General features: G+C 41.4%; 1 protein-coding gene across 1 annotated transcript; it reads right to left on the minus strand.

Moving 5' to 3' along the window:
- Positions 1-5,720: 5,720 nt before the first annotated feature.
- On the minus strand, positions 5,721-7,235 carry LOC100349535 (dnaJ homolog subfamily C member 8). The gene has a single exon (XM_008273503.4). The coding sequence runs from the start codon at positions 7,220-7,222 to the stop codon at positions 6,461-6,463; it is 762 nt and encodes a 253-aa protein (XP_008271725.1). The 5' UTR covers positions 7,223-7,235; the 3' UTR covers positions 5,721-6,460.
- Positions 7,236-20,925: the final 13,690 nt, after the last annotated feature.

A 20,925-nucleotide genomic window follows, 5' to 3' on the forward strand; every position in this document is an offset into this window, starting at 1 on the left:
GTATATCCAGTACAGAAAGTCTATTTATCACACTCACGTACAACACTGTAAGTGCTGCACATCAGTGTAATCATTCTATCATCAGACCGTAGCCCCTGAAACTCATGAATCTAAATCATGCAATGGCATTGCTACACAGTGAGCAGGTGTAACTTTCCTGACCACTTATCCCAACAAAATGCTGTTACTTCCTTAAATAGTTCATTCAGATTCTCAAGAATCAATAGCAGTCAGTGGCATCTTCGTTATACATTTGTCAACTCCACTGCTTGACAATTTCATGAACCTAGAGAATTCACAAACCCATGGTCCATCCTTATTCATTGCTATATAAACAATCAGTCAAACAAACTATAAAAACACAAGGTAAATCATGATTCGAGAACATTCCTGGAAATGTCCTCTGATGGGGTAGGGGGACAAATCTTACTTATGTGGTCAATGCACTGCATTTAAAATCCTGCTCTTATGTCCTGTCAGAATCTGTGACAACAGGGGTTGTTGGAAAGTGAAAGGAGGTGCAGGGATGTATTTAAGGTCTCCAACAGAACAGTGAAAAGTAGAATTCTTCAGACCTGTACTGGGGTTCTTGGAAGTGCTGGGGGTCACAGTGAACTGCTTTATTCTCGTCCTATATCCACTCTCCTTGAAGCAGAACTCAGCCTCTTGCTTCATCCTCTTCTTGCACAGCCCTCCCGAGCCACATGCAGTTTGTACAATTCGACTGCTCATGAGTAAGTAAACCAGATGTTAGAGAAGGCTGAACAGGGAGCAGGGAGATGTGTTTACATTGAATACCACCGATCCGAGCTGCCTAAGAAATCCCTGTTGCATATGCACCCCTCAAATTTCTTCTCACTTCTACGACTGCGTCTCTTTCTTCTTTAATCTCCCACACTCCTCAGTACTCTTGGTCTTACCTGAATTTTCTAAAGCATCTCTCTACATCAACCAAACCTCTGCACACACTCTAGCCAAACAAAACCCCAGGCATAGAAACCGTGTCCTCTGACTATGAAAACCAGTTCCTTGAGTACAGAAGCCCAGCACACTGGGAGGTTTCATTCACCCTTCTGCCCTCACTCTGCCAACTTCCACCCCTGGGGGTTGAAAAGGGAGCACATAACTTTTCCTAACTAAATGAGATTTTTCTGCTTTAAGTAATCGTCAAGTAAGAAATATTTGTGATGAGTGTAGTGCATAGTGGTTCAGATACTCTGTTAGTACTTGTGATAATATAAGCACAGCAAAAACAATAGCGAACAGTACAACAAAATCAAAAACAAGGTCTGTGCCCTTGTAGAGACAGTTGTCTAGTAGCAATGGTAGTCTCTTTTTAAAAATAATGCTTTATTTATTTGAAAGGCAGAGTGATAGAGACAGGGAGAGACAGACAGGGAGAGAGAAAGACCTTCCATCCAGTGGTTTACTCCCCAAATGACCACAGCAGCTAGAGCCAGACTGAAACTACAAGCCAAGAGCTGCATCTGGGTCTCCCACATGAGTGTTGGGTGCCCAAGTTCATGAACCATCCTCCATTGCTTTACCAAGCACAAAGGTAGGGCGCTTGATTGGAAGCAGATCAACTAGGACTCAAACCAGCAGTCAGATATGGGATGCCAGCATCCCAGCAGTGGTTGAACATGGTGTGCCACAATATCAGTCCTGCACTGATAGCCTCAACGAAGAGGAGACGTGAATGACCTGGTCTTGGCAGGCACTAGTATGCCATATTAAAAATGTTGGTCTTCAAATCTTGTGAGGTATTTTTAAAATGTTTCTTATTTAATTTGAAATTTAGAGCAATAGTGAAAAACAAATACAGAGAGAGAGAGAGAGAGAGAAAGGGAGAGAGATAGCACTCCCATTTGCTGATTCACTCTCCAAATGGCTGCAATGACACGTGTGGAGACAGGCCAAAGCCAGGAGCCAGAAACTCAACCCAGTTTCCTACACAGGTGGCTGAGATCCAATTACTTGAGCCAAAACCTGCTGCCTCCCAGGGGCTGCATTAGCAGGAATTTGGAGTCAAGAGCTAGAATTGCTTATTGAATCAGACACATGAGCATCTTAAACAGCACCCTAAGTGGTAGGCTGAACGCCCACTCCTGAAAGGTATCTTTCAAACTTGCAGGCATGAACTCTGTGGATGACCTTAACAGGTGATATTTTGGTGGAGTGACCGGGTTGGGTTGCATTAGGAATGAATGGAGGAGCAGGAGAGGAAGAAAGAGGGACAATGTAGATAACAATAGCAATGCATGCGGGAGCCCTGGTGGAGGAAAAAGGAGGAGGGCGGAGAAGGAGCATGGGAACTGGAAGGAAATTGTGGTCAAAGAAAGGCTCCTGGAGTCTCCATCAAATCTGAATGACTGAGTTGTGAGGGAGAGGATAAAGCCACGAAAGGACATGAACAAGGGAAATGGACCCTGCACTCGGATAGAAAAATAAATTTTACACAGCAGGAGAGACAACCCTCCTACACCCACACATTCCCAGATGGGTGTGTGTGTTTTGCATTTGAAACATGTGCAGTTCCCAGCTATAGGTATCTATTCTCTCTATAATCTTTTTCAATGTGCACAATACAACATAGACTTACAGCAGAAAAGGAAGGAAATATAGCAGGAGCCAGATTGTGAAAGGCAATCATCTAGTTTTTTTTTTTAAGGCAATCTGCTAAATAAAAAAGTGAAGAATTTAAGCAGTTGGAACAATGTAATCTATTTTTTTTTGCACAGTCATTCTGGTGGTAATATGGAAGGTTGTCTGAGAGACTCAGAGAAGGGAGATCAGTTAAGAGTTTAGCAACAGATAATTCTTGAAGTAAGGTGTGGGCATGTGAATGCAGACGAAAGGGTATAGTCAAGATCCATAGGAGGGTTGGAATCTGGTATACTTGCGTTCAAGGGAGTGCAGATGCAGGGGGCATGTGGGCAAAACCTGGCTTGGTGGATGGAAACACCACCAATAGCAATGGTGAGCACTGGCTAGGAAGCGGGTTTAGAGACAGTAATAATTCAGTTTATTCCTTTGGTGTACTTTTAGGTGGGGGTTCACAATAAGCAGATTCATACGGAGCTTAGGAAAATGGTCTGTGTGAGTAATAAAGAATGATAATTTATTCATATTAGCTAAGAATGGTGATTAAAATCAAGAGAACAAATGAGGTTGCCTAGGGAGAGATAAATAATGAAAAAAGTAGAATCCAAAGACAGACTGTTATTTAAGTGGTTGGAAGAAGACAAAGATAAATGTAACAGTTAATAATAGTAGAGGAGAGCGAAGAGAAGCCAGGGAAGGAGTGACAAACATGGAAAATGGTGACAAATGTAAAACGAGATCATGCTCCATGGGAACATAAACAAGGGCTAGAAACAACAATCAAAGCACAAGATGTCTGTTTCATTCCTATATATTTTTTGTATTCTATATTAACTACTACATATCAGAGAAAACATATATTTGTCTTTTGGGATTGGCTTATTTCACCAAGCATAATGATTTCCAGTTGCATCTGCTTTGCAAAAATTAAGAAGGAATGAAAGCGGGGGATTAAGAGAGGGAAAGGGGGGGAGTATGGTTATCTTCTTAGAATTGTACCTGACACATGAAATCTGTTCTTTATATTAACAAAAAAAGTGACCATACAGTGATTAATTTTAGTTCAGTGGTTTTGAGAAGTATCATGTTCTAATGTCTCTATTTTTAGAATTCTGAAGGCAGATCTGGACACCAAAGATTGGGTAGGAAGAATATCACTAAATAGATTTTAATACATTGAAGGGAAAAGGCAAAGTGAATAAAAGAAAAATCATAGACATGTTCAGATTTTATCACAGCCAAGATGATGAAAGGGTGAGAATATATAATGTCCTACAGTAAGAGCTTTTTTTTTTAATACTTTATTTGCTAACAGGTGTCATATGGGTAACTGTGTGGTTCCACATGTCACAACATGTGGTGATTACCAAGAAAGAGAATATTCTAATAATTAAGAGCTTTCTAAAATAATATCCCTAGGAAGGGAATTCACTACCATAAGAAATGTTAGAGTCTGAATGGCCATTTTTCCCAGTACTTGAGAGTCTGATATCACTTAAAGGTCTTGAGAGAGTGTCTCTTTAACAGGAAACTCCATTATTTTACTGTCTTTTTTATTTACAGTGGCTGATAACTGATTTGAAATCACTTATCAAGGATTAAGATGGTGGAGTAGGTTGGAGTAGGGAGACAGATTGCTGCTCCAGTCTAGGAGAAGATAGTTTAAAGAAAGTGGACCAGCTCTCTGCTGTGGCCAGGGAGTGCAGTGGAGGATGGCCCAAGTGCTTGGGCCCTGCACCCCATGGGAGACCAGGAGAAGCACCTGGCTCCTGCCTTTGGATCAGTGCAGTGTGCCGGCTGCAGTGTGCCAGCCGCGGTGGCCATTGGAGGGTGAACCAACGGCAAAGGAAGACCTTTCTCTCTGTCTCTCTCTCTCTCACTGTCCACTCTGCCTGTCAAAAAAAAAAAGTGGAAAGAGTGCAGTCTCAGGGAAGAGTTATGGAGAAAATAGCAGAGGAAACTCTACGCAAATTGGAGGGACACAGTGGACCTACATGAAGGGCGAGGCTGTGCACAACTTAGAACCCCAGCAGCTGAGAGCCTCCACACCAGGTTTGGAGAGTGAGGTGAGACCAAACTGCAGCAGCCCAAGCCACTGGTGAAAAAGCTGCAGGAAGAGCCTAGAGGGAAAATGGCTTGGAGAGCCCCATTGGGGATAATGTTCCTGCCAAACTAGAGGAGAAAAAAAACAACAAAGGAGTGGGGCACATTTTCTTTCTCCCCAATCATCTTGCAACTGCATCCTTTTATAAGCTGACGGAGAGCAGGCACCATTTTGGACATATGGAACGGGTGTGCCAACTTATGTCTGTACCCAGCAACCAGCCAGGTGGAGACTCCTGAGTCTGGTAGGGAGAACAGAGGTGGGCTGGATGCTCATGACTGTTGGAGGCTTTTGTGCCAGGACTGTGAAAACACTGAGGCTGTGTGCCAGGACTCAGGGTGTGGCTGGGACTTTGGACAGTCACTGTGGGAGGCTCCACAGGATCAGGGCTCCCTGCTCACCTGGCGAGGGACATTGCTGGGGAATGTGAGCTTACACTGAGGACTGCACAGATCCTTTATGTGGTCCTTGTGGCAGAGTGGACAGATACTGTACCTACTGGGGCTAGTGCTCAGGCACTGGTCTCATTTGAGGAGAGGAGCTCAGCTGAGTCTATGCCAACAGACAAAAAGAAATATCCACTCTTGTCGCTCCCCGTCTTTGTGGAGGAATGACACAGGACCCTGCGCTGTTCTTTTGTCTGCTCGGCCCTCCCCGGGTTTGCTGCTGGTTCTTCCCGGGTTGGCTACCGTCCCTTCCACCTCCGTGGAAGGGCGGTTCCCCCTGCCACTTTCCCCACTTCCGCGGGGGAGCGGCACACCGCTGGCCGGCTCTCTTGGGGGCTGCACAGGTGTTCCTTCAGATAGATGTTCCTGGTGCATGTTGTCTCTCTCCTCCTTTATAGTCCTCTTCCACCAATCCCAACTCTGCTACCCACACGCCGAGTACGCTGCTCCCCTCCAATCAGGAGCAGGTCCTGCTGTTTATTGGTTGAACTGGAGGCAGCTGTGTAGAAGCTGTTTCCTCCTCTCCCAGCGCCATATTGTGGGAGAGCAGATGCATAAAATAAGTCTTTCTTTCTTTTTTTTTTTTTAACGATCTCAGTAGAAAACTATTATACATAAAGATTCTTACCACTAACGAATGCAGACAGGCTAGGAGACGATGGAACTGGATGGAGGCTGGCTAGCTCTTTGGAAAGTGAACAGGTTTAGGTGGCTTAGTGTCATGCTGCACTGATTGGTCGGGCAGACGGGAGGACAGGTGCCAAACACCAGGCGGGGGTAGGGGGCATCAGGGCATGAGTGTAACTGCTCTCTCTGCCCACTCTGCCTTCCTGTGACCTGGGCTTCGGAGGATGGCACACCCAGAAGCAAGCGACTGAAGCAAGGGGGCTTCCTGTGGTGGCCCAGGCTCGTCTCTGAAGTCACGGCGACACCACTGTAAGCAAGATGTTTAATGGGATGATCTCCACAAACTACACACAGGTTTCTAACCATCACATCCATCACACGCAGTGAAGTACAAAACATTAAGTTACAGGCTGTGGGGGAGAAGGTAGCACCCAGGGTGGCACCTTCCAGTCCTGGTTGTTCTAGGGTGGGGGTGGGAGAGAAGGTCTTTGTTTAAACTGAGCCCCTCATTTCAATGTACAAAAGAATTACTCTGATCGATATTAAATTGTATTGAAAACAAAATGAACTAAAAAGCAAATACTACTCTATGTTGGGGTGGAAGTGGAGGAAAGAATGAGTCCTTCAAAGCAGGGAGGGAGACGGCTGGGGGAAGGTTCCGTGCTGTGACCCCGGGCGGTCACTCACGCTGCTCCATTTTTACTTTCGGTGGTCTCAGGAAGGTCCAGTTCTTCTTCTCTTTCTTCCCCTTTGTATTTGCTTGGAAGTTCCGCCAGCTGTCCACGCGCCCATCTCGACTTTCCTCGAAGTTTTTCTGCCACTCCCGCTTGCGTTTGGCTTTTTCTTGAGCTTCAATCTCTTCTTCCTGCTGTCGTTTCCTTTCATGCATCTCTTTGGCTTCTCTTTCTTTCCTTTTAATTTCCAGCTCAGCAAAGAGTTTCATGGTCTGTTTATATACTGCTTGTTTGAACAGCTCAGGATCATCCTCCTCTACATTTGTAGGTTTTCCTTCCTTCTTTAACTGTTTTTTTCGTTCTTTCACAGTGTGTTCCACGTATTCTTTTCCTGCCTGAATTACATCCAGGGTCCTCTTCTTTTGCTCCTGATCCAGTAGCAACTTGTAAGCTTTGTCCACAGCTTCAGAAGCCTTTTGTGCTCTGTCAGCATCATCTTGATTTTTGTCAGGATGCACCAATATGGATAACTGCCGAAATCTCTTTTTTATTTCTTCATCTGTCACTTCAGGATCTATCTGAAGAACCTCAAATGGATTCAAATTGAAGTAAGAGGAACCAGGACGTGTCAACCTTTCAATCTGATTTTTGGACGTAAGAACTGAATCTCTCTTCTCTGTTTGTTTCACCTCACTGTAGAAGGTCATAAAAGCTTCCTCTGTGCTGCCTCCACCGGCCGAAACCCCACTCTCTCCTGAAGCCGCCATTTCCCCGGCCCCAAAATAAGTCTTAATTCCAGTAACTTAGTCTAGTCCGAGTTGCTCCCAGTTGCTCCCCACACACTCTGATAAAAAAAAAGAGGAGATTTACCATGCTAAACCTGGGTGTGTCATATCAGGTACGCCGTTCACCAGGGAGCAATGAACAGAGCTTCTTGGCCACACCCAGCATATGCTTCTAGGTATTCCCTGAAAGCAGACAGTCCACTAATCCACACAGACATAGTCCAAAGATAAAAGCCAACACAGTGAAAAAACAAAGGAGCCAAGGTGTATCTCCACAAATGCCAAATAACAAACACACCAATTCAAGAAATAAGAATAATGAAGACAACATGATACCCCCAAAAGAACACAACAGTAAAGTACTAGATTGTGAAGATGATGAAATTGAAGAAATGCCAGAAATGAAATTCAAAAAATTGTTCATAGGATTACTTAGAAGTAAGCAGAAGCAAATGCATGAGCTAATGAAATTCATACATGACAGGAAAGATAATTTCTGCCATGAAATTGAGATCTTAAAGAGAAATCAAAATGAAATCTTGGAAATGAAGAATTCAGTGTAACAAATAAAAAATGCAGTGGGAAGCCTTAACAACAGAATCGGTGAAGCAGAAGAAAGAATATCTGACATAGAAGACAAAGCACAGGATATTATACAGTCAGGCTAAACACAAGAAGAAATTAGAAAACAAACAAAAAAACACTGTTGGGATTCTACAGGGTACTATCAAATGGCCCACCATAAAATTTCTAGGAGTTCTGAAGTTGTGGAAAGAGAGAAAGGGTTAGAAGCCCTTTTTAGTGCCTAATTTGGAGAAAGAAAGGGACATCCAAGTATAGGAAGCACATAAAAATCCTGATAGACATGACCAGAAAATATCTTCACCACGACACATTGTAATAAAACTCACCACAGTTAAAACGTGAAGAAAAGATTCTAAAATGTACATGAGAAAAATGCCAGATTACTGTCAGAGGATCTCCAATTAGACTCATAGCAGACTTCTCATCAGAAACCTTACAGACTAGGAGAGAATGATGAGATATATTCCAAGTCTTAAGACCAGAATACTATGCCTTTCATAGCTCTCATTTATAAATGAAGGTGAAATACAGACTTTCCAAGACAAATAGAAATTAAAAGAACTTGTTACCACCTGTCCAGCCCTGAAGAAGATGCTTAAGGATGTGTTGCACACAGAAACATAGAAACATGGTCATCATCTTATAGCCGGCGCCGTGGCTCAATAGGCTAATCCTCCACCTTGCGGCACCGCACACCGGGTTCTAGTCCCGGTCGGGGCGCCGGATTCTGTCCCGGTTGCCCCTCTTCCAGGCCAGCTCTCTGCTATGGCCAGGGAGTGCAGTGGAGGATGGCCCAGGTGCTTGGGCCCTGCACCCCATGGGAGACCAGGAAAAGCACCTGGATCCTGGCTCCTGCCATCGGATCAGCGCGGTGCGCCGGCTGCAGCGGCGGCCATTGGAGGGTGAACCAATGGCAAAGGAAGACCTTTCTCTCTGTCTCTCTCTCACTGTCCACTCTGCCTGTCAAAAAAAAAAAAAAAAAAAAAAAAAAAAAAAAAAAAAAGAAACATGGTCATCACTATGAAGGTAAAGGAAGGAAATCTCCCAATACCAAGGAAATTCAAAGTAAAAAATAGGAATATTTATGTGAAAATGGCAGGGCTTATCAATAGTCACCTTGAATGTAAATAGTCTCAACTCTCCAATTAAAAGAAACAGACTGACTGAATGCATTAAAAAACAAAACCCATGTATTTGCTGCCTACAAGAAACACGTCTCACCAACTAAGATGCATGCAGACTGAAAGTGAAAGGATGGAAAAAGATAATCCATGCTAACAGAAACCAAAAAAAGACCTGATGCAGCCATCCTAATAACAGACGAAAACAGACTTTAACACAAAAACTGTTAAAAGAGACAAAGAAGGGCACTATGTAATCATTTAAGGATCAATTCAATGGGAATATGCGACTATTATGCACCTAATTACAGGACACCTGACTATTTAAAAGAAATGATAAGGGATCTGAAGGAAAACATAGACTCCAATACAATAGCAATGGGGGATATCAGTACCCTACTTTCAGCAATGGACAGATCAATCAGACAGAAAATCAGCAAGGAAATAGCAGAGTTCATTGACACTATAGACCAAATGGATTTAACATATCTACAGAACTTTTCATCCTAGACTTGGAGAATACACATTCGTCTCAGCAGTGCATGGAAATTTTGATTGACCACATGCTAGGCAATAAAGCAAGTCTCAGCAAATTAAAAAAAAAATCAAAATCATACCATGCATTTTCTGAGACCATTTCTCAGACCATGCAGTAATGAAGCTGGAAATCATTAACTCAGGAATCTCTAGAGCATATGCAAACACATGACAATTGAACAACATACTCCTGAATGAACAGTGGGTCATAGAAGAAATCAAAAGAGAAATAAAAAATTTTTTGGAAATAAATAAAGATGACAATATAAATATCAAAACTTAGGGGATACAGCAAAAGCAGTGTTAAGAGGACAATTTCTTGATGCTTACATCAAGAAATTGGAAAGGCACCAAAAAATGAGCTATCAGTGCATCTCAAGGATCTAGAAAAACAGCAGTAAACCAAACCCCAAATTATCAATTAATTCCTAAACCCAGAAAAGATGCAACAGAGAACAAGCACTACAGACCAAATTCCCTGAAGAACATAGATGCAAAAACCCTCAACACAATTCTATCCAATCTAATCAAGCTACACATCAGAAAGATCATTCACCCCGACCAAGTGGAATTTATCTCTGGTATGCTGGGATGGTTCAACATTCCCAAATCAATCACTGTGATATTTCAGATTAGCAATCTGAAGAACAAAAATCTGATGATTATCTCAATAGATGCAGAGAAACATTTGATAAAATACAACACCCTTTCATTATGAAAACTCTAAGAAGCGTGGGTACAGAAAGAACATCCCTCAACACAATCAAGGCAATTTATGACAAACCCAGGGCGAGCATCCTATTGAATGAGGAAAAGTTGAGAGCATTTCCAGTGAGATCTAGAACAAGATGAGGATATCCACTCTCACCATTACTATTCAACATACCCCTGGAAGTTTTATCCAGAGCTATTAGGCAAGAAAAATAAATCAAAGGAATACAAATTGGGAAAGAGGAAGTCAAACTATCCCTATATGCAGATGATATGAATCTATATATAGGGACAAAAGACTCCACCATGAGACTATTGGAATTCATAGAAGCACTTGGTAAAGTAGCAGGATATAAAATCAATACACAAAGATCAAAAGACTTTGTATATATAGGCAAAACCATGGCTGTGAAAGAACTAAGAACAATCCCATTCACAATAGGTACAAAATCATATACCTCAGAATAAATTTAACCAAGGATGTCAAAGGTCTCTACAATGAGAATTGCAAAGCATTAAAGAAAGAAATAGAAGAAGATACAAAAAATCGAAAAATCTTCCATGTCTATGGATTGAAAGAATCAATATCATCAAAATGTACATTCTTCCAAAAGCAATTTATAGATTCAATGTGATACCAATCAAAATACCAAACACATTCTGCTCAGATACAGAAAAAATGATGCTGAAATTCATATGGAAGCACAGGAGACCCTAAATAGCTAAAGCAGTCTTATAAAACAAAAACAAAGCCAGAGGAATCACAATACCAGATTTCAGAACGTACTACAAGGCAGTTATAATCAAAACAGCTTGGTACTGGTACAAAAACAGATGGATAGACCAAGGGGACAGAATAAAAATCAATCCAAGTATCTACAATGAACTAATATTTGGCCAAGGTGCTAAAATCAATCCCAAGAGAAAGGACAGTGTCTTCAACAAATGATGCTACAAGAACTGGATTTCCACAGGCAGAAGCATGAAGCAGGACCCGTGCTTTACACCTTACACATAAATCTATTCAAAATGGATTAAAGACCACGATCTACAACCTGATACCATCAAATTATTAGGAAACATTGGGGAAACCCTGTAAGATATTGGCACAGGCAAAGGGTTCTTAGAAAAGGCTCCAGAGGCACAGGCAATCAAAGCCAAAATTAACAAATGGGATTACATCAAATTGAGAAGCTCTGCGCTGCAAAAGAAATCCTCAGCAAAGTGAAGAGGCAACAGACAGAATGGGAGGAAATGTTTTCAAACTATGCAACTGATAAAGGATTAATAACCAGAATACATAAACAGATTAAGAAACCTAACAACGAAACAAACAATACACTTAAGAAATTGACAAAGGGCTTAAACAGACATTTTTTATTTTTTAATTTTTTAAAACTTTTATTTAGTAAATATAATTTTCCAAAGTACAGTTTATGGATTACAATGGCTTTTCCCCCCTATAACTTCCCTCCCACCCGCAACCCTCCCATCTCAAACTCCCTCTCCCATTCCATTCACATCAAGATTCATTTTCAATTATCTTTATATACAGAAGATTGATTTAGTATATATTAAGTAAAGATTTCATCAGTTTGCACCCACACAGAACATAAAGTGTAAAATACTGTTTTGAGTATTAGTTATAGCATTAATTCACATTGGACAACACATTAAGGACAGAGATCCCACATGAGGAGTAAGTACACAGTGACTTCTGTTGTTAATTAACAATTTGACACTTTTGTTTATGGTGTCAGAAATCTCCCTAGGCTCTAGTCATGAGTTGCCAAGGCTATGCAAACCTCTTGAGTTCACTGACTTTGATCTTATTTAGACAAGGTGATAGTCAAAGTGGAAGTTCTCTCCTCCCTTCAGAGAAAGGTACCTCCTTCTTTGATGGCCCATTCTTTCTTCTGGGATCTCACTTGCAGAGATCTTTCATTTAGGTGTTTTTTTTTTTTTTTTTTTTTTTTTTTTTGCCAGAGTGTCTTGGCTTTTCATGCCTGAAATACTCTCATGGGCTCTTCAACCAGATCCGAATGCCTTAAGGGCTGATTCTGAGGCCAGAGTGCTGTTTAGGACATCTGCCATTCTATGAGTCTGCTGTGTATCCCGTTTCCCATGTTGGATCGTTCTCTCCCTTTTTGATTCTATCAGTTAATATTTACAGACACTAGACTTGTTTGTGTGATCCCTTTGACTCTTAGACGTATCAGTGTGATCAATTGTGAACTGAAATTGATAGACATTTTTTAAAAGAGGACATCCTAATGGCCAAAATACACATGAAAAAATGCTCAGGATCACTAGCCATCAGGGAAATCCAAATCAAAAGCACAATGAGGTTTCACCTCACCCCAGTTAGAATGACTTTCGTACAGAAATCAACAAACAACTAACACTGGCGAGGATGTGGGGAGAAGGGTACCCTAATCAACTTTTGGTGGGAATGCAAACTGATATAGCCATTGTGGAAGACAGTGTGGAGATACCTCAGAAATCTGAATATAGACCTACCATATGACCCAGCCATCCCACTCCTAGGAATTTACCCAAGGGAAATGAAATCAGCAAATAAAAGAGTTATCTGCACCCCCATGTTCATTGCAGCTCAATTCACAATAGCTAAGACATGGAATCAACCTAAATGCCCATTAGCTGAAGAATGGATAAAGAATTTTATGGGATATATACTCTATGGAATACTACACTGCAGTAAAAAATGAAATACACTCATTTGTAACAAAATGGATGATTCTGGAAAACTTCATACTTAGTGAAATCAGCCAGTCCCAAAGGGACAAATACTATATGTTCTCCTTGGTCTGTGATAACTAATAGAGCACCTAAAAGGAAATCTGTAGAAGTGAAATTCACACTTTGAGAAGCAATGACTTGAACAGGCCTTTTCTTGACTGTCATGCAACAGTTTTTTTTCCCCCTCTTTTCAGGCTGTTTGTTGAATTCTTTACTTAACAAAGAGTTAGTAATATGTGTATACAGTCAATTGAAAATAGATCTCAGTAAAAAATAAGAGTGGGAATAAGAGAGGGAGGAGGAAGTTTGTATCTGTAAAGCTGTATAGTTCTGCATACATTGCTATGGACTTACTTCTATGGGTTCAGTTTAAAAAATTGACATGTGACCCCAAGTCCCATTAAGCTCCATGTAAAAATGCCATCTTAAGTGTTAAAGTCACCATGTAAGTATTAAAATGATCACATAGATAGGATTAAGTGTTAAAGGGATCATATAAATAAGATCAAGTGTCTGGTAATAATAATAGAATTAAAAAGGAGAGAATGTTCCAACATGGGATGCAGTCTGCATAGCAGATTCATAGAATGGCAATCACTTTAAATAGCATTCTGACCTCAGACTCAACCTTTAAGTCATTCTGGTCAGGCTGAAAAGCCCATGAGAGCATTTCCAGCTTGGAAAGCCAAGACACTGTGGAAAAGAAATGTCCTAAATGAAGGGTCTGAGAGAGACCTCCGTGGAAGAAGTGGCCATCAAAGAAAATTGTACTTTTCTCTGAAGGGAGGAGAGAACTCCCACTTTGCTTATGGCCTTGTCTAAATACTGATGGATATTGTGGATTCAAAAGACTTCTATAGCTTAGGTAGCTCACATCAAGATTCTCCAGTGATCCTTGATGTCATACATAAGAGTGTTAATTGTTAAATTAACAACTGGAGTCACTGTGCCCTTAATTCCCCTGCAGGACTTCCGTCTTCAATGAGTTATATTATGATAATTAGCTGTAAAACTTTTTCTCAAACAGTGTTTATGTTTGTGTATGTGTGCAGATTGTTGAAATCTTTACTTAGTATAGAGTTGGTCTTCTGTATATAAAATTAATTCAAAATGAATCTTAATGGAGAATGGGACTGGGAATGAGAGAGGGAGGAGGAGGTGGGGTGGGAGGGCAGTTATGGTGAGAAGAATCACTATATTCCTAAAGTTGTACTTAGGGAATTTATACTCATTAAATAAAAGGTTTCTTTAGGAAAACAAACAAACATAAAACAACAAAAAAAAGGAAATCACTTAAAACTCTAGATTTCAGGTTTCTAAACTTCCTTTATATTTCTCTTCTTGTCTGTGCATGATGTCATATTGTTAAAACTTAGCTTATGTGTACAAGAAACTCTTTTATCTCTACCCCATTTTGCATAACCCTGTGCAGTCTACTAAAATAGCCTCTTTTCTAGTCTGTTTTAACTTCCTTCCCACCTGAAGCCTTTGGAGACTAGCCTTAGTCAGGTTCCTGTCATGTTAGTGCTCCAGCCACTGCTTCCATGAATATTACTGGCATATGCCAATGCACAAGTCAATGATGCTTGACAGGATGTCAGAAAGTACACATGTGTTTGCTCATTTGGCTGGCAGCTGCTATCCTATATTAACATACCTTAGGTCCACTGAAAACTTCAACAAAGAAAAGATTGGCTTTACAAATAGGGAAAATTAATTTGTTTACAATTTTTATGGTATGTTGTGTTTTCATAGGAAAAAAGCAATAATCAAATAAATAAATAATGGTAATGAGATGGGTGCAACAGAGATGTGTGGTTACTATTTTCAGTCCATTGATTTACATTAATTGATTCATCAGTCCTGAATGGTAGTTATTTCTCTTATATGTATATGTGAGCACCAGTGCTCAGATTTTTGTGGTCTCCCAGGTGGTTGAGGGCTTACTTTTTTGAATTTAATAACTGCTTTGTCTCTCTGAAATATAGCGTGCATTTAAAATCTTTCTTAAAATGATATGTATAAATATAACATTTCATTGATTCTGAATTAACAGGGCAAGATCAATTAGTATACTTATCTCATTGAATTACTCATTCTATTTATGGAGCTCCTATAAGATACTGAAAACCAAGTTAAGCTCTGAATAAATAGTATAGTGTAATACAAAGGATTGTTTGGGCCTACTTACACTTAATGGTCAGAGATTACTGTGTTTTCAGGATTCTGTTTCAGACTAATTTGCTGTCAGGCTTCTGGTTTTGTTTGTTTTGGGAAATAGACCCACCTCCAAGCAACCCCTCCCCAACTTCTTCATTTATTTGAATTTATTTTCCGCACATATCTTAAAATGAGTCAGTGAGTTAATTATATAAATTAAATGTAAATCTGTTACAACCTCTCAGTTGAGTAACTGCATGAATTTTGGAGAACAAACATGTCGTTAATTTTTGGTGCTGTGAGGCCCCATGGATGTATATTAAGATGGAAATTGATTGCAGAAGGCAGTGCAAACTATAATTGATTATGTAGTTGCTATGGCTTCTTGTTTTCATTAGAATTGTGTAAGTATAAACAATATGTATTGAATAGTAATCTCTGGATTTATATTTGAAACTTCACTTGTGTTAGCATTCTCCCATTTATTGGTTATAGTTGATGGCTTCATGTCAGTAAGTGAGATGGAGACAATTGTACTCATAGAATTTCAGAGAGGTTGAGCTTGTTTATATAATAAATAGCTCCAGATAGCTCCCTGAGAGCCAGTAACGTTATACATCCCCTGGTGGGTTGTGAGCCATGTGGAGGGTGATGTGGACAGACTGTACCCAGCATAAGAGAGTAAGAGAGGAGGACTAGAACCACCAACATGGCAGAAGGCTGTGAGGTATGTGGGCTAATTGCTCGCCATGATGCTCCTTGTCCTCAGTAGCTTCACCTACTTCACAGAATTGGGCTTAATGTCTGAGAACCTGAGGAAATGCAATTAGGAATTCGAAGAAATCCTAGAGAGGGTGTTTCTGAACTCTCCAGGCTGTGATGGTCGTTGTTTCATCTAAATTTAATTTTTAGGGGCAAGAGAATCCCCAAATGATTATTTGGTTACATTTGAACAAGTTGGCTTGGATTGAGCAGAACTTGAATCCTCAAACTCATATAGGTGCTTCAACTCTGAAATTTGGAGTCAAAGGGTGGAGAATTCATTAAGTTGTGGTGGCTAGGAGTGGGGACCAGTGGCAGCTCTTTGGGTTATTGGAGGCTTGCCCTTGGAAGGTAGTTCTCCGGAGAGGGTTGGTTATTCAAGCTGAGTTTGGTCTAGCTTTTCTCTCTGCTTCCTGGCTCACCATGCAATCATTCTCCTACACCTGCTCTGCCAATGGCCAGATTCTACCAGATGCCAGATGCATGGGGCTGCCAAATCCTAATCATAGAACCTCCAAACTGGGCCGGCGCCACGGCTCACTAGGCTAATCCTCCACCTTGCGGCGCCAGCACACGGGGTTCTAGTCCCAGTCGGGGCGCCGAATTCTGTCCTGGTTGCCCCTCTTCCAGGCCAGCTGTCTGCTGTGCCCAGGGAGTGCAGTGGAGGATGGCCCAAGTGCTTGGGCCCTGCACCCCATGGGAGACCAGGAGAAGCACCTGGCTCCTGCCATCGGATCAGTGCGGTGCGCCGGCTGCAGCGCGCCGGCCGCGGTGGCCATTGGAGGGTGAACCAACAGCAAAGGAAGAGCTTTCTCTCTGTCTCTCTCACTGTCCACTCTGCCTGTAAAAAACAAAACAAAACAAAACAAAAACAAACCTCCAAACTGTGATAAGAATAATCCTGTTTCTTCCCAAGAAGTTCCTCCTGGGCATTTTAGTTAACATAAAGAAAAGCTTGCTAATACACAAGTAGAAGTGCAAAACTAAAAGACCAATCAGAAATCCTGTTCATGTCCTTTAGAATAGTTTTTAAACACAAGGAGGTGTAATTTGTAGCTCCCATAATGCTAGGTAGTACTGTCATTTTCTTAGTGTAGTATAAGTGTGTATTTTTCTTTTACTCCTATTAGATGAAGTTGGTATTTCTGGTCAGGGATGTACCAAGTTTTCTATTCTCACAGGGCCTCACAGAACCTGGTAGAGTTCAAGGTAGTTATTTTTATTGATGGACCCACTAACTGAACTACTTCAGTCATAGGTTCTTGTTCGTGTAAGTGAACCCAGAAATGCAAGGGGCAAAGTCATTGACAGGAGTGTTGGAAATGGGCGATAAACAAATCGACAGAAATCAAAGGATATTGAATAATCTAGCTCTATATAATGGATTACCTAATCTATTTGAGAAAAATATCTTGGTTTTGATCCATTTTGTGACTTGTCATTTAGGTTTCAATAAGTAATGTATGTCATCCATCAAGCGAAAAGCAAAAAGCAAAACAAAATTCAAAAATCTATAGCTTAAATTAATGGAAAAAGGGAGGCATTTTAACATCAGTCTTCACTGTGGTCTGGTGGGATGTCAATAGAAACTAGGCCATTATTTCTCAAAAGTATGATCTCCAGACCACCTACATTATAATCACATGATGTACTTGTTAAAATATAATGTTTGAGGCCCACTGCAAAATGCTAAATCAGAGTTTTGGGGACAGAGGGCTCAGGAATCTGCATTTTTAGTCTGCAGCCTAGGTAATTCTGATGTACTTCAGTTTGAAACCACTGCCCTAGAATGAAGATTTCTCTGTGGCTTCAGAGTTGATGGATATGACCAGTATAAGTCATATTGGTCATAGGGATATTTGTGGGCAGCTAAGCAGGCAAGGTGGTGTGCATGAAAGTGGGCTTTATAGCAAAGCAGTCTAGGGTTTGAAAAACTGATGCCATGGGAGAGTCACTTATGTTGCCTGGTTGTGTCTTTCTTCCTGTAAGGTGTAAATAAGAGTACTCCTGTAGGGTCCTGCTCATGAGCAGAGATAGTTTGTGTAAAGGACACATAAGAGGGAGTCTTTAAAAACTTCATGGAAGATACATATTATGAACAAACTATTTATGGATTTCAAAATTTTATTGTACAACTATAAACTTAATTCCATTTCCTATGAAGTTTCTAAAGTTCCCTCATATTTGGTGCCTACTAAGTCATTGCAATGAAGGGTTGAGCCCTGAGAAAGATGATGGTACTGTGGTTAAAGTTTGCAATGCTGTATCTCAGAAAACTATCAGGAAGCCCAAAGATCCCACATTGGAAGACAGTACTTTGTAAAGAGGCCCCCTACTCCAACCCAGTCATCATCATACCATATTCATGGATTGCAAATACAATCCCAAGAGAAATCAATGGCCGGGAGGAAAAAAATGCAGTCTGTTCCAGGAACATGGTAAAATGAATAATTCAAAATTTCCACTGCTTTACACCAAGACATGATTGCAAAGGGTAAGTATTATTGATAAAAGAGTCAAAAGAAATCGTTTTGACTAAATGTGATGGGCTACAAAAGATAAACCCTGCAGATGACAAAGAAACAAAAATTAGAGCTCCAAGGAAGTAGGACATCAAGTTTTTGCTGTGTTTGTGATTAAAGGAGTTTTGGGGACAAGAAAACCTGAAGTGAGAAGACAACGAATGGCAGGTGAAGTTCGTAAACGTTCAGTGTCCCAGTAGCAAATTGGAGCATGTTTGTGCTAGGCTCTTTGAGGAAGTGACTGAGGCATTGATGTATGATGAAGACAGAAAGCAAGTTCTGGTTGAGCTGCAGCATGATTGCAAAAACCTCTGTGAAGGAGGCAGCCCACTGGATCCTTTGTCATGTCCAATTTTGGGTTTGTGTATTTGGATGATTTTCAGAGGCAGATTTTAGTTTTCACAGCTTGTTTTCAATTGGTGGTGTGGGAGTTGAAAAGCCAATGTTTTCCTAGAGAATCCTAGGGAATTATTTTCCAGTTTGTTAAGTGGTTATATTTCTAGTATTGAACCACCAGAAGAGAAATAGTCTGATAATGGTTAAACTAAAGCAACATGCAATTAAATTAGCTAAACAAGGAGGCCTCCTGGTAAATCAGTTGGTGGGGTTTTTTTGTTTGTTCATTGAATTATTATTTTTGACAGGCAGAGTTAGAGAGAGTTAGAAAGAGAGAGAGACAGAGAGAAAGGTCTTGTTTCCATTGGTTCACCCCCAAAATGGTCGTCATGGGTGGAGCTATGCTGATCTGAAGCCAGAGGCCAAGTGCCTCCTCTGGGTCTCCCATGTGGGTGCAGGGGCCCAAGCACTTGGGCCATTCTCCTCTGCCCTCCCGGGCCACAGCAGAGAGCTGAACTGGAAGAGGAGCAACCGGGACAGAATACAGTGCCCCAACTGGGACTAGAACCTGGGGTGCTGGCACCGCAGGCGGAGGATTAGCCTAGTGAGCCATGGCACCAGCCAAATTATTATTTTTAAAGTGAACAAATGTCATGTATTTTGTATGTACAGATAGATGTAGGAGCGCAGTGGTACTTCCCACCATATCCTCCCTCCTGCCTACAATCTCACCCTCCCTCCTCTTTCCTTTCTTATTCTTTCTTTTAATTTTTACAATAATCTACTTTCAGTGTATTTTTTTTTTTTTTTGACAGGCAGAGTGGACAGTGAGAGAGAGAGACAGAGAGAAAGGTCCTCCCCTGCCGTTGGCCCACCCTCCAATGGCCGCCGCGGCCGGCACGCTGCGGCCGGCGCACCGCGCTGATCCGATGGCAGGAGCCAGGAGCCAGGTGCTTTTCCTGGTCTCCCATGGGGTGCAGGGCCCAAGCACCTGGGCCATCCTCCACTGCACTCCCTGGCCACAGCAGAGGGCTGGCCTGGAAGAGGGGCAACCGGGACAGAATCCGGCGCCCCGACCGGGACTAGAACCCGGTGTGCCGGCGCCGCTAGGCGGAGGATTAGCCTAGTGAGCCGCGGCGCCGGCCAATAATCTACTTTCAGTGTATTTTATACTCATAAGATTATCCTATACTAAGTAGTGAATTCAACAAGTAGTGAGAAGAATAAAACACTGTTCCTCAACAGTAGAGACCAGGGCTGTAAAGAATCATTGAATCTCTAAATGTCGGTTTTTGGGGTTGGTGCTGCGGTGCAGCAGGTTAAAGCCCTGGTCTGCAGTGCTGGCGTCCCATATGAGTTTGAGACCCGGCTGCTCCACGTCCAAACCAGCTTTCTGCCATGGCCTTGGAAAGCAGTAGAAGATGGCCCAAGTCTTTGGGACCCTGCACCCATGTGGGAGATCTAGAAGAAAGAAGCTCCTGGCTCCTGGCTTCACGTTGGTTCAACTGCGGCTGTGGTGGCCATCTGGGGGAGTGAACCAGCAGATGGAAGCCCTCTCTCTCTCTCTTTCTGGCCTCTCTGTAACTCCGCCTTTCAAATAAATACATGAATCTTTAAAAGAATGTCAGTTTTGCTCATATACATTATATTTTTTGTATTCTTATTGGGTACTGCCTATCAGCGAGAATATATGGTATCTGTCTTTTGGGAACTGACTTGTTTCACTAACTATAATGGTTTCCAATTGCATCCATTTTGTTGTAAAAGACAGGATTTCATTCTTTTTAATGGCTGGTTAGTTATCCATAGGGTATATTTGCCAAATTTGCTTTGCCCTATCATCAGTTGATGGACATCTGGGTTAATTACATATTAGAAATTGTGAATTGAACTTCTATAAACTTGAGAGTACAGATAACTCATTCATATGCTGATTTCATTTCATTTGGATAAATTCATAGGAGTTGGATGGCTGGGTCATATGGTAGATTTATTTCCAGAGTCCTGAAGTATCACCACATAGTTTCCTACAATGAATTTTCTAGTTTACCTTCCCACCAACAGTGGATTAGGGTACTCTTTTCCCCACATTCTCACCAGCGTTTATTATGATTTATGTATTAGAGCCATTCTAACTAAAGTGAGGTGAATCCTTATTATGGTTTTGATCTGCATTTCCCTGATGGCTAGT

This window comes from Oryctolagus cuniculus, chromosome 8 (assembly GCF_964237555.1).
Source record: "Oryctolagus cuniculus chromosome 8, mOryCun1.1, whole genome shotgun sequence".
NCBI classification, from domain to species: Eukaryota; Metazoa; Chordata; class Mammalia; order Lagomorpha; family Leporidae; genus Oryctolagus; species Oryctolagus cuniculus.

Bases quoted from the DNA above. Each gene is read 5' to 3' on its own strand.
- LOC100349535 (XM_008273503.4), bottom strand. From the start codon at position 7,222: ATGGCGGCTTCAGGAGAGAGTGGGGTTTCGGCCGGTGGAGGCAGCACA.